The 14,228-nt window shown below is 45.2% G+C and overlaps 1 protein-coding gene across 1 annotated transcript; it reads left to right on the top strand.

Annotated features, from left to right (window-relative positions):
- Window positions 1–238: 238 nt before the first annotated feature.
- On the top strand, window positions 239–14,017 carry CFAP100 (cilia and flagella associated protein 100). The gene is given in 16 exon segments (XM_063412079.1): window positions 239–889; window positions 2,948–3,034; window positions 3,455–3,561; window positions 4,798–4,987; window positions 5,604–5,671; window positions 6,334–6,497; window positions 7,081–7,161; window positions 7,762–7,943; window positions 8,021–8,168; window positions 8,898–8,946; window positions 9,479–9,630; window positions 10,390–10,522; window positions 10,999–11,201; window positions 12,685–12,778; window positions 13,709–13,752; window positions 13,754–14,017. Coding segments are annotated over 15 exon segments (1,686 nt in total). The 5' UTR covers window positions 239–889; window positions 2,948–3,009; the 3' UTR covers window positions 13,800–14,017.
- The last annotated feature ends 211 nt before the right edge of the window (window positions 14,018–14,228 follow it).

Genomic DNA, 14,228 nt, shown 5'->3' with positions numbered 1-14,228 from the left:
GGGGATTTAAGGATCTTTTCCTCTATGAAAACATATTGCTTTTTACTAACTTTTATCAAATCCTCTGTAGAATTATATGGCATTTCAGAAGGTGATATTTGGGGTTCTATAGCATTTTTGACTGGGGCAGCTTTCAATTAATGGCAGTTTGTTCACCCATCCCACACGTACTCTCCAGACCGTGACTGTTCACACTTCACGAAAAGACCAAGGCAGAGATTAGAGAAGTAATTATGCTCATTCCACAGACAGGGCCCCCAGCTCCCATTTCCTCAACCCTCTGCTCCCAGACATAGGGTTAAACTCCCAATTCCCAGGCCTGAAATAAGGGGGAATGAAACAATGAGCAGACAACCCAGCAGGGCAGGGAGACCTCTCACACCAGAGCCGTTCTCGTCCTTTTAGAAGGCGACTCAAAGCTACATCTCCCCGAACTCAGCGAGCTCGGGACAGCGCTACTGCCTGCTCTGCACGGCGCACCCGGCCAGGCTGGACGGGGCTGCCTGGGCTGCTGGAAGCTGTCCCTGTCCCTGTCCCCGTCCCTGTCCCTGTCCGCCAGGGCTGCTTCCAGCCGGGGCGCCCCGCGGTTCCGGGCTCGCTCCCGGGCTCGCTCCCGGGCTCGCTCCCGGGCTCGCTCCCGGGCTCGCTCCCGGGCTCGCTCCCGGGCTCGCTCCCGGGCTCGCTCCCGGGCCGGCGGGAGCGCGCGTTTCCATGGCAACCCCAACAGCGGCGGAACGCTCGGAGCTCGGCCAGGACCCTCGGAACTCGGCCAGGACCCTCGGAACTCGGCTAGAGCCCTCGCAGCTCGGCCAGGACCCTCGGAACTCGGCCAGGACCCTCGGAGCGCGGCCAGAGCAGCGCGCAGGGGACAGGGACAGGGACAGCGCCGGTGAGACACCGCGGGGACACTGCTGGGACACAGGGGGGACACCCTCTGCTCTGGGAACGTGCTGGACGGATTTATCGCACTGTCTTTTAGATCCGTCGGCATATTTACTTTGGCTTTTTTGTTTTGATTGGGGGGGTGTTTTGTTGGGATGGGGTTTTTTGTTGGGTTTGGGTGGGTTTTTTGGTTGTTTGCTTTTTTGTTGTTTTCTGTGGGTTTTTTGTTGAACGCTTGCTTGCGTTTTGGTGGGGTTTTTTGTTTGTTTTGTTTTGGGGGGGTTGTTGTTTCGGGGTTTTTTTGGTTTTGGTTTTGTTTTTTGTTTTTTCTCAGCAGCCTGTTGCTAGGGAAAAACACTGAATAAAGGTTTCAGTGAATTAAAACTATGAATGCCTTATCTATTGATTCATGTACTACTGCTACACAGCTACTGGAACATAATGTCAGAGGCAGTGACATATATGCAAATGATTCTAGCAATTAAGCATTTTTTTAGTTCCATTATTGAGCTTAATAATTATAAATTAGCAGAGCTAGTGCTTCTGTAGCTTCTGGCATTATTTCCAAAGTGCTGTGCAAACAACCTATAAAAAACCCCAGCAACCTCAAACAAAAAATACTGTAATAAAATGAATATTTATAAGTTAATCATAGATACAGTTTCTTATACTTAGCTAAAATTGTATTATAAAGCACTTTTTATCTCTGAGGGTTGCACTGACAATTATTTTCCACATGCCAGTGTCTAGTCCTGCTTTTTAGACTCACTGCCTGTAGGAGGAATTTAAATCAACCACAGGAGCAAGAAAATTCTTATGAGAAAGGTTTTAGATTACAGAAAGCAAGGTGTGCACTGTGGGCTGAAGCTCCAGGTGTTTTGACTCCCTGCCCTGATGGGGTTTTCTCCAAAACTCTCAGCAGCAGCAGGGGTGATGCTGTTCCAGGATGTAGATGAGAGATGCCTAGAGAAAAATATCCCCCTACACTAAGCAAAGGTCAGAGGGGTTTGAACTCTAAGCAACCAGTCAAGGAGGTTCTTGGTAAAATGTACTTCAAGAACTGAAAAGGAGTGAGAAAATACTTAGGATATGTTCCAAAGCCTGAGTTCTACCTCAGCTTCTGTGTCTCATCAGCTAAGAAAGTTTGACACCAAAGAATAAGGTACTAATTGAGCAGCTGCAGAAAAAGCACAAACCACCAGGGACGGACGTGGAAATTAGGCCAGATGAGTTTAGCCCAAAATACATAAAAACTGGAGGCTGTTCAGAGTAAAGACTGATGCTCTAAAATAGCCCTAAAACTAGTGCAAGCAGAAGAGGATATTTTCTACAGTCTTACAGCAGAGCAGATCAGGAATGGTGCCAACAGCAGAATTGCATCAATTGAGCTAATACCTCACTGAGCCCAGCTTGCTGCCTTTGGTGATTAAAGGATAGCTTTAACAATGGTCTGTCTGTTCTTTGTAAGTGAGATCATTCCAATTATGCCATGTCCCTTAGGATCCATAGCAAAAACTACAAAAAGAGTGGAGCCAAAGGAACAAAAAAATAACCTTCAACAGTTTGCCAACCTAAAATGAAAGGCAACAGAGCTCTGTAAAGTGTGTCTGTGCTGTCCAACAGTCATTCAGGCTTATTGCAAGAAATCCACAATGCTGAAGCAATTACTGGGAAGAGCTTTAGTGAGTAAAAATATAGCTTGTGAACTTATGACAGGAGCATGAAAAACGTGGGTGTGGATCAGAACTGGTGACTTGCTAGAAAAAGAGACAAGGGACTTGGGTTGCTTGCTATTTCGCAATTTGTTTTGTTGTTGCTTTCCCACCAATTTACATGTAAGGACTGTGTTTTACATAAGGCAGGGATGAACATTTCCTTTTGGGGGTCAGAATATAAATATTTTCCAGCATTTAATGTTTAATGGAGCTTTTTGCTGATTGCTGCACTAAAGGCTCAGGGGTTAAGACATAGAAAGCCCCTAGGCCTATCACTCCCGTAAAACTTATCATATCAATTACTAGCAGATGTCAGATGACTGATTTGTTTATGATTTTCTTTGGGCCAGGATCAAAGACAACATCCTGACATACAGCATCAACATCTAAAGGTCTCTCTTCCAAACTTGAAATGGAAACCCTCCTTGCACTGCCAGGTAAGGACACAATGCTCCAGCAATGTTTCCTTGTCAGGTCAGAGAAGAGGCCTGAAGCCAGGTTCTTCTGCCCCAAAACAGGTGAAATGGGTAAAACAGCTACAGACTTAGAAAAATCCCTGGCTGAAATGCTGTTGTTGATCATCAGATATGGTCAAGTGACATAAATCATGCAGAGGTCTCAGTTTTATCACTGGCTTCTCAGAAGCCCTATCCAGCTCCCTGCTCCTGATCCAGCATTGTTAGACATCTGCAGCTGGGAGCACTTCCCACACTCCAGGTGTGACACAGCACATCCCACTCCCTTTGCACAGGGTCCAGATATCCAGCTTCACATCTTCTACATTCTCATCCTGGTTTTTGTTTGTTTTTGTTTGGAGTTTTGTTGTTATTGTTGTTTTTGTTTGGTTTTTTCCCCAGAGAGCACAGAAGAGGATGAAGAAAACCCAAAGAAAAATCCATTTAAAGTCCCATCAGATACTGAACTTTTCTCAGTAAGGGACAAGGAAATTAAGAAGGCACAGGTGGTATGTACACATGCTTTAGGCTAAAGCATATAATAAGCAGTTACTAAGGCAGGCACCCACTCAACAGAATACCAAAATTTAGTGCATGAGAGATCAAAGACCTCTTCATGAGAAAGCTGGAGATGTTCAGCCTAGAGAAGAGAATGCTCTAGGGAGACCTGATTGTGACCTTTCAATACTTTAAAAGGTGCTTATAAAAAAAGAGCAACTTTTTACACAAGCAGATTGTGATAGAACAAGGGGGAGTGGATTTAAGCTAAAAGAGGATAGATTTAGATTAGATGTTAGGAAGAAATTCTTTACTGTGAGGGTGGTGAGACACTGGCACAGACTGCTCAAGGATGTTATGGTTGCCCCATCCCTGGAACAATTCAAGCCCAGGCTGGATGAGGCCTTAAGCAACTTGGTCTAGTGGGATGCTCCTATTCATGGAGGGGGGTTGGAACTAAATGATCCCTAAGGTTCCAACCCAAACCTTTCTGTGATTCTGTGATCTCTGAGAGGTCTGATTGTTGCACTGGGTTGCACAGCCTGAGGTAGTGTGGAAGGAAACAAGAGGTCTAAAGCAAGGCCCCCTCATCTCACACTGGTGACAGAGTCTGGTTTTTGTTTTGGTTGAAGGTCACAATACAATTATGGGGAAGAGCTCAGGAAGCAGTGCACTAAGGATGTCTGCTGAGTGATGTCCTCAGCATAAAATCAGCCTAAACTGTGCAGACAGCACTGAATCACACTTCAGTCCCTGTGAAACCACTGAGCAGGAACACCTTTTACCCTCCAGAAGGTTCTGGAGTGCGTTTGAATAGATCTTCTCGGTCTGAACTTAATGGTTTAAATGTCTTTGTAAAAGATGGACTGAGTTGGTTAAGTGTGGGCTGTCCCCCTAAAGGGGGGGGACCAGGGGACTCAAAGGATGAATCTCAGAAAATTTCCATTTATTCACAGGAATAACCCAAGAAGGAAAAATGAGGACACTGAGTGGGTACAAACTGGCACAGCTGGTGGATGGATGCAAAATATAAATCAACAAAATAACGACAAGTGCTAAGAAATTAGTGTTTCAGTTGGCTCTAGAGAGAGTATTATTTGGATTAGTCAGATAAACTAGGCAAATATGCATCAGCAGGGTATCACCACTCTGCAAATTTCTAGGCTGTCAATAACTTACTTATGTCTTTAAAAGCCACAGCAAACAAAGCGCAGGATCAAACTGTACACATATCTGACCTCTCACAGGAACGTGAAAAGAAGAAAACTATGAAAGTCCATGAGAAAACGACTTACTCCACAAGAATGAAGGCAAAAAGTGGGTTGAGGAAGGCTTTGAAAAGGGAAGAAGAAGAGGAGAGCAAGATAGAGGCGACACGTGAAGAGAGACTGAAAGTTCGTCAGGAGATGCTTTCACAGAAGTTAGCCATGAAAAAAGGTGGAGAACAGGCACTGTCTTTGCAGTGGTGCTGCTCAGCTGGGTAACAGCCTAAAGCCAAGGCTAGGAGGGATGGGGGAGCAGCTGGGCTCTGGCTGACTTCGCTGAGGTGATGCAGACGGACAGTTCTGTGCTCTATCTTGCCAACCTCTGTGTGGCTCAGCCATCTCCAGCTCAGGCATTTACACACAGAGCAAGGGCCACCCCCTCACAGTAGCCTGGGTTCCACCAGCCTTGCAGCAGCTGAGCTGGTAGCCAGCTCAGGGTTTGCAGGCTCTTGTGTCCTGTGGAAACCTTTCTACTAAGCCAACCTGAAGTTGGATTTTAATGGATAGAGGCCTAAATTTTCTGCCTCTGTCTGATGTGAGGAGTAGTTTTGCCATTAATATCTAGAGGGCAAGGATCAGATTCTCCACTCCATTCTGCCTGGTTTTACTCCATGAAAACCTATACAAAACTGATCCTAAACAAGGTTATAACTATAATACAATAATCAGTATGGCTGACTCCAGCGCCAGCCAGATCCATACTCATGGCAGCCTACATATTTCACTGTGTTTTGCCTTGGCCATGTTTCCCCCTCTCTAGTCTAAGCAACTTTATATTCTAATTTCAGATTATGCATTCAACAGGGAGACCTTCCATGACTACCTACAGAACAGAAAACAGATCTTTTATCTTGAGGTACGTGGCTTTCAGCATGTTACTTCCTGTTCATTTATTACTCTTCCCTGTGTTGCTTTGTTTTGATGTTTATTCTCCTGAGATCCACTGCCTAGAGATCTTTCAAGGTGGCACACATCAGACCTCATCAACTGATTGTCTACGTCCTGTGTTACAGTCACTCAGAATCTGTAGCCCAGTAATTCCCAGCCAAGAAATAAAGGAATGTAGGTCATTCCCATCATTAAGTAGCCACCATGAAACTATTCTATTTGTGAGATGCACAGATACACTGACCTTTGGCTCTTGCTGTCCTATACATAAATTTTAGCTGGGAGCCATGCTGAACTCAAAATAAGGGAACAGAATAACTGTGCTCAAACACTCCCATTAGTCAGCTCTATTATTGTGCGTAACACAACTGAATCAAATCTTTGTCAGCCAGGAGTTAATGCAGTGCTGGGAGTTGTGAACTGTGTCTTTAGGTTCACTGTTTATTTTCTGTGTTCCATCTGAAATAACTCCTGGCCTCCATTGCACTAGGTCACACACCTGGTTTTGAAATCCTTACCCTCTCTGCCCACAATTATCAGGCAATTTGGTAACCAGATATGAAACTAAGCTGATGTACCTTTAAAACCAACCCCCTGATGTGACTGTATTGCCTTTGGGGTTCATTTCAGCATGCCATTGCAGTAAAGCGAGGGGAGATTCAAAAGATGGAGAACATAGCAAAGAATGAGGAAAAAAAACTGGAAAAGGCTGAGAGAAGACTGGAGAAGGACGCTGCCATGTTTGATAAGTTCCTGAAGGAGAACCATAATAACACTGTTGAAGCACTGAGAATGTAAGGGACATTGAAGGAAGCACCTGTGTGCTATTTCATTCTGGGCACAGGAGGTTCACTGCTCGACCTCCCTGCAGGGTTTTGGCCGAACACTCTGAGTTTCCCAGAGTTACAGTTCTGGTGGCACTTTTCTTCCCTCCCATTCAATAAAAGAAAGGAAGGAGAACAACATCCAGGGAATACTCTCATTGCAAAAGTCCTTGATCTGGTGGTAGCAAGGAACCTGCTGGTGGCTCCACCACTTCTATTCTCACAACACCCTTTACTGGAGGGAGACGCCTCTACCCAACCCCTCACAGTGCCCTCAAGTGAAGCAAATTGAGCACTTGGGTCCATTCCAGGTGTCACAAGGGCAGAGCTGCAACTGATGCTCAGCAGCAGCCAGATTAGGGAGGCCTGAACACTGGGATGCCACACTTTGCCAAGAGAAAGAGGGTCTTCAGGCAGGAGCCAAGCATCTCCTGGGATACATCTATAACACAGATTTCTAGGGCTCATATCACATCTTTTTCACTGTTTCATAGTCACCTCAATTCACTACTCACTACTAAAATGTTTAATGGCTTGTTTGTTTCTTTCCTAGAGCCAAAAGAGAAACTTCAGCAAAGAACAAGAAAATAACTGAGATCCAGGAAATCACTACTGAAATAAAGCAACTCCAAAGGTAAGATTGCTCATTACTCCTGCCTCACCTTTAACAGCCCCTACTGTGCTATAGACAGTCCTTGCAGGAGATGGATTTCTAAAAATGTTCCATTTTAAGAGTCAAAATGTTTTGTCTTTTGTTTTCCAGATGCTGGCTTTGTTTCTAAAACAACTCATCTAGTTTTCTAATGACATTTTAAGAAAAGTACAAATATTCCAAACCCAAAATTAAATGTGTAACATCAGAATGAAATCCAAACAAAACTAAGTAATGCACTTTAGTGGAGACCTAGGGAAAGACAAAAGAAATAACTACAATTACCATTATGAGTTGAGCTGAAAAAAATTCTCATTCCTTTTTAAGTAAAAATTCAAAAATTAGCAAGATCAGTACCATAGCAAGAGATATGACCAGGGAGTATGGCTGATTCTCAGTTTCCACATGAGAAACCACAGAGAGCACAGAGGGCAGGTTCCCTTTTGCCTTTGCATGTCCATGCAAACATGTACCCTCTCTCCCCTTCTCAGGATGAAACTCAATATCAAGAGTGAGAAAGAACCTGTTCAAACAGGAGCTTCCCTCCCTGCTAACAAACTTTGTCCACTTGTCTCAACTCAGTGACATCTCCAGATTTAAGGACACTCTGAAGGAGTACAAGATGTACAGGGACATCCTCTACCACCTATCTCCAAAGGAGTGGCAGGAGAAACACAGAAAAAGGCACAAAAAAGAAAAGGATATGAAGACAGAACCCAAAATTAATGAAGGAAGTGCTTCACCTCCCTCCACAGCAGGGCAGAGTGAGTGCCAGGAAAGTGCTGCTGCTCCTCCTTGGTACAGCCCCAGGCTCTAAGTGGACGCCTGCTCTTGTCTCCAGACCAGGGTTCGACAGCCAGGACAAACGCTGCCCACAGTTTTATGGATATGCCAAGTTCCCTGCAGTTTTCAGCAAGTTTGGATTTCAGTTCATGTGATCTCAGGCCACAGCTTAAACAGTTCCTGAAGCCTCTTTTGTCAAGAGAACTGTAAGTACCAGGTGATACAAACAATGGATCTAAAGACTGTAAAGAGCACTCGGCTGACTGGGAATCAGCACAGGGGAATCCCACTGCTCACCTTTGCTGGCCATTCCAAGATCTGGGGCTTATTGGAACAAATTCAGGTATCAGCAGAAAGCTGTCAGGTGTGCAAGTCAGTACCTGTATGCCTGCTCCAATTGAGCTCTGTCCTCAGATCCTCTGCTGAGAGCTGGCCTGAAGTGGGGCTGTCACTAAGATGATGCAAACAGAGGTTTTTAACCCTTCATGGCACAGGGTGACAGGTACAAGTGAAAGTGATGAGCAGACCGAGCTGCTAACAGCAGCAAGGCACCACTTCACCCCCTTCCAGCTCTTGTGTAGAGGAAGAAGCATTAAACAAAGCCTCCCAGGGAGTCTGAAGGCATTTGCATCAACACCCTTTAGGTTCATGTGTCATGTTCCAGCCACAGCAGAACAGCAGCACAGCCCAGAGCAGCACATAAGGCAGCTTGCTCATGGACAAAAGTAGCTCCTGTGCTGCTTGTTTGTGTGAGCCCTAGACCCTACTGACCCCTAAATATCCCACAGCCACAGGGAGGCAAAGGGGGGAACATCCAAATGAGTATTCTGGAATAAAGAGTGGCAGTGAACAATAACAACGTTCATATGTCACTAACGAGAGCTCCTCTGAGCTGTCATTTCTCTAAGGGCCTAACAATCAAAATACCTTTTCAGAAGTTCATTGGAGGATGCAGAGAGTGAAATCAGCTCAGACGAGGATGAGGTCAGTCTTATGTTGAAAGATTTGCATTTTTTGTTTGTCCTGTGTCATTTATCAATGTTTCTAATTTCCCTCACCTTCTAACCATGAATTATTGTATTGAGGAGTTACTGCAGTTAAAAATTATAAATGTATGTTTATACATTTGTAAATGTTCACGTTTTGGTGACACATATTATAAATACCCTAGTTTAACTCTCCTCCTTCAGTTTCCAAAAACCTACCATTCTCTCTAAGCTTGCCATCCTCCAGTGAGATATGACATCATAAAATGAATGATTTTTAAATTAGTGCAGCTTATGCTTGAAATTGAAGTTTTCCCACTCACAGATGCTTGCAACACTTTTTACCCCCCAAAATGCAATTTGTTTCAGCTACTGAGGCAGAGTAGGGCTACACACATAGCAGAAAGGATGCCCGTGGGTGTGTGTATGTGGACATACATGGGCCTCTCTAGATGGAAGAGCATTTGAATATCCAGTGGAACAGAAGCTAGAGGAGGGAAAAAACTCATCACACATGTTTTCCACTCTAGGAGCCTGAGCTCTACTTTACTGATCCCAATCAATTGCTGATTGCTTTGAAGGAGATGCAGGATGAGAACATATCCCTCATCCTGAACTCCCAGGATACTGAGGAGAGTTGGAACAAGTTCCAACAGACTTTCATCACCACACATGAAAGCATGTAAGTGTGACCCTGCAAGTGATGGGAAGGGGTCCCTGTGGTCCAGCTTTCAGACAGAAGTGACCTCTCTGCCCCCACAGACACCTCACTGTCAGGCACACACTGCAGAGCACATGTAATGCTGCTCACACAGCAGGGTCTTTCTTGTGAGCTCCTAGGAAAGTGACCCATACATGCTTAATTTAGGAGATAAGACTTGAGCTTGGGACCAATTCCTTAATCCTCAAGGCACAGGCTAGGGAATGATGCATTAATCATCTTGGAGTCAATATAAGTATAGTGTAGTTCTCATGAAGGAAGACCAAAGAAAGAAACAAGGCGCTTCTTGGAGTGATCCAGAGCAGCACTAATGCTGACTCAGTGCAAAACCTTCCTGGAGGAAGACAGCCAGAAACCCAAATGTCATTGTAATCTACAGTTTCAGTGGCAAGTAGACATATATATTCCCATTTAAAATGTAGATTATCTCCTTGTGGAAGTTTTAGAAGTAATCTGGATCCCTCATTGACGTACTAATAAACCTTGAATGTTTAGCTTTGCTACTTCTCCCTCCCCCACACCAGCACAGTAACTGCTTTTCCAGAAGAATACCCGAAGTTCCCTGTGCTTTCAGAACTGTGGGTGCAGGTTCCCAGGAAAGGCTGAAGTGTTACCTCCATCTGCCAGCAGCAGGAGGGGCCAGCCCGGGCTGCGGGGAGCAGAGCCGTGTGTTCCTGAGGTGCCCTTTCCAAGCACCTCTTCTCTCTCTCTCCCCTCTAGGGAGAAGGAGTTGGCAGCGCTCAAACAGCAGGTAAACACCCTCCGAGCCTCTGTTGCCAAGGAAGAAGAGAAAGTAGCTGAGCTGAAGCTCAAAGTTCAGCAGTTTTCCTCAGAACACAAAGCCGATGACCAGGTACACGCTGGGATGCAGGCAGGGCGGGTTCACACGTGCACAAGTGGTTCCTCTCCACCAGCCACATCCATCTCAGAACAGAGCAGATAGGGTTGCACTGAGGAGGGATCAGCACTCTTTCCCAGCAATGGAGCCTCAGCAAGGCTGGTTTGGGGCACTGCTGAGGCAGCAAACTGAGGCAGACGTGTCTGCTCCATGCAGCTGCTGTGAGGTGGGAGCAGAGCTCACAGAGACAGCCGGGCAGCTGCCACCTGACCCAGGTCACAGCCAAGCTAGGATGATGAGACCAACAGGATGGCTCAGCTCAGCCATCTGTCCCTGCCATTGCTGTTGGCCAACCAGGAAACAAGCAACTGATTCTTATTAAGGGGATTAAAGTGTTTCCTTTATGGATTTCCTTTGGTTTTGGAAGGATACTATGGTTCTACTTGGCAGAACCCAGCTGTGCCACTCACCATATTTCCTGTCACCTCTAGGACAAACAGCTCACAAGCCTGAACAAGAGCGTGCTGGAAGTCTATCTCCAGTGCACTGGAGACAATGAGACAAACCTGCCAACAGTAGAGATGTTAAAGGTAATAGAAAAACGGGTCAACGATTTACTGGACAGCATGGAGGGAATCCCACCAGCAAAGATAGAAAAGGCCATGAAAGCCATAAGAAAGGAACAGAGGGCAAGGTAAGGCAAGACCCTCTTCTGGAAAACATCTCTGTTTTAAGTCTTGACAGCTGAAAGAGCCAAATCAACCCAAAAAGCTGTAGCAGCAATCTGAAATCCCATGTGAGCAATCCATCCAATTTTACTTCTGTAAGGGCTCTGCATTCATAGTACTTGCATCTCCTTGTCAGTGAGCAGCAGCCCACAGCTACATTATAAAAGACCTGCAAACCACAGTGAAAAAATCTAGAAGAATAAAAAAGAAAGCAATTCACAGTAACAAAATTTAAACTGAATAAATAGAACATTAAACCTCAAGTTAACACAGTCTGCCTTGCCCTGATATTTTGCCAGGCTTTAATATGTACGTAAGGGCATTTGTAAACAACTCCAGCTTTGAAATGTTCTACAAAACTTTTAAGTTTATCTTGTATTACTTGATTAAACAATAGCAGTTAACACAATCAGTCTAAGTCCCAAGATGAGACACATTCCTGTAGGCCCAGTTACACAAAATTTCACCTCACAAATAACAAAGATAACTGAACTGATGACTGTATCTGGCCATCCTCAAGTGAATCAGACAGATTAGCATAAGGATGTAAAGCCAGAACAGTGACATTTTGCTTCTACTTATTCTCTTTCTCTGCATCTTTTTCATACCTGTAGAACAGGTAAGGTGCTTCTTCCTGATGTTCTATGAATAGGTTTGCACTCTTAAATTGCAAAATAAGTAAGCCACACATTTATTCTATACTGGGGATGGAGGAGAATAATTCAGGAAAGATACCATACACCCTACCCCCCCAAAAAAATCAAACCCAGTTAAAAAAAAACCAAAACAAACAAAAAAAAACCCACAGAAACACACCAACAAAACCAAAACACTCAAACTCTACAAAGAGCATTAAATGTTTTCCTCAAGTCTACACCCTTAAGACTGCAGTTTCTCTGCACCGGTGTTCCATAGCTTGAGCCCATTTCTTCATCTTCATTTCCAGCACTTCATCTTTATAGAGAACTGGGGCAACAATATTGGCTTCCACTGTGCCTCTTTGGGCCAAGCGTAGCTCCATGGTGTAACAGGCTGCTGCTCACACCTGTGTGTTACAGACCTGGTTACACTGGTGAGAACTGGGGACAGATAAGTACCCCCCCTCCCCACAGCTAGTGAGCATCCTGGTCAGCTGCAGGGCATAAGTGACCTGCTGAAGGGAGTGCAGAACACGCCTGTAACAGAACTGTCCAACATCTCTGTGTCAAAGCCTGACAAGCTTTTTCCACCCATCACTCCAGAAAGAGTAGGACCAACTGCAGGCAGTGCTTCCCTCTTACCCCCTTCACAACACCCAACTCCAGGAGCCCCTGTACCCAAACCCTTGTGCTCCAATGGATAGATGTGTGATGTAAATATTACATTAAATTTTGATGCTGTGTGTCAAAAGCACAGCTGGTGTAGCTGCATGCTGTATTTAACCCATCCTTTATTCTCTCTCTTCAAAAGGCTCAGAGAGGAAAAGCAGAAACAAGCAAAACAGCAGCAGGATGAAGGATTGAAAAGGGACATGAAAAGATCACAGGTACCTGAAAAAAAAAAGGTAAGTGAAGTGGTCTGTAGAAACATCTCACCTCAACAGCTCACTTTGGAGAAGCTGGGGGTACCTGAATATCAAGTGTTTAAGGGATTAAGGGACCTCCACAGCTGTGTGGGGATGGCACCTACAGCCAAGTGTAGCCCAATTTACAGGAGTGATGTAACTTAAGCCACTGCTGGGAAATCAGTCACAGCGCACATTCCAGCTCAGCATCCTTCCATCATCCTTCTCTCAACCACATGAACCCCTCCACCACTTGCCAGTTCTCAGTAAGCTCATTTAAACTCATTAACTTAGTTGTATTAAACCAAGCACGAAAATTGGCAAATGAGGAACTGGGCAGCAGCAGGACACTTTTGCTAATGGCAGCAAGGCCCTAGATCAGCTCAGCCATATCATCAGACTACACCTTTCCTGACATGTTCCACATCCTCCCAAACTGAGCTCTGGCCCCTTGGGAGGCTCAGTGCAGCTTCTGCCATGGCGGCTGCTGCTGCACCTTCCCCAGGTCAACACGGCCACAAGGAGACCCTGGTTCTGTCACAGTGACAACACAGGTGACTTGAGAGCAGGGGCCACGAGTCCCTACTCCTTTAGCTAAGAGAAAATAGAGGGCTCTGTAGCCTCCCTCTGACATTTCTTTGGATCTCCACCTTTCCCTCCTCTTCCTGACCCAGGACTAATGAGGCTTTAGTCAGAAAGCTGTAGGTACAACAGTGAGATGTAGAAGATGAAGCAAGAGCACACACACAGCCTCCAGGTGCTTCAATTCACTTCCCATTACAGAAAGCACACTCAGCAGACCCCCTGCAGCTTGCCTAGAGCATGGGGCAAGGGCCACAGCACCTCCCAGCCTGGCAGCACAGAGCAGCTTCAGCTGCCGGGTCAGACATCCCACCGAGCACTCATGCAGCGCCTCTTCCTCCTCTGCAGACAATGGCCTTGGCTTCCAAACCACCTGCCAGGAAGGAGAAGAGCCAAGGAAACAGATAAGAAGGAAGAACAATTGTATTATTTCTCCTGATGGCACCGCCTTAACCACAGGTCATAGGGCTGATGCTGTTCTAGAAGTCTTTCGTAAATTTACAACTGTGTCAGTCTTTGCTCAGCTGAACTTTACTGTCCCATGAAATTTCCTTCTTCTCCTACCCTAAGATTCCAGGGAAAGTTTGCAACCCCTCTTCCCTCCTTTGGTATTTTGCCTAAGAAAATAAATAAAAATTCTCTCATTTTGCATCTCAAGCTCCTGCTAAGCACCACTGCTTTTTCATTCTGTGTTTGATGCCAGTAGCACCATCCCTACAAACCTAAGCAGTGAGATCTATGACAGTCCTAGGTGACAAACTTTGTTAAGGCATAACTAAGCCAGGTACCTCATAGACATTTATGATAATCACAGATCTTGTGAAGGTTTATAAAAATCGAGGGCTATGCTCCAATCCAAAACCATTAT

This window comes from Prinia subflava, chromosome 14, assembly GCF_021018805.1.
Source record: "Prinia subflava isolate CZ2003 ecotype Zambia chromosome 14, Cam_Psub_1.2, whole genome shotgun sequence".
In the NCBI taxonomy this organism is placed as follows: Eukaryota; Metazoa; Chordata; class Aves; order Passeriformes; family Cisticolidae; genus Prinia; species Prinia subflava.
Note: the sequence above shows the minus strand (reverse complement) of the source record. Positions and strands in the feature narration are given on the sequence as shown.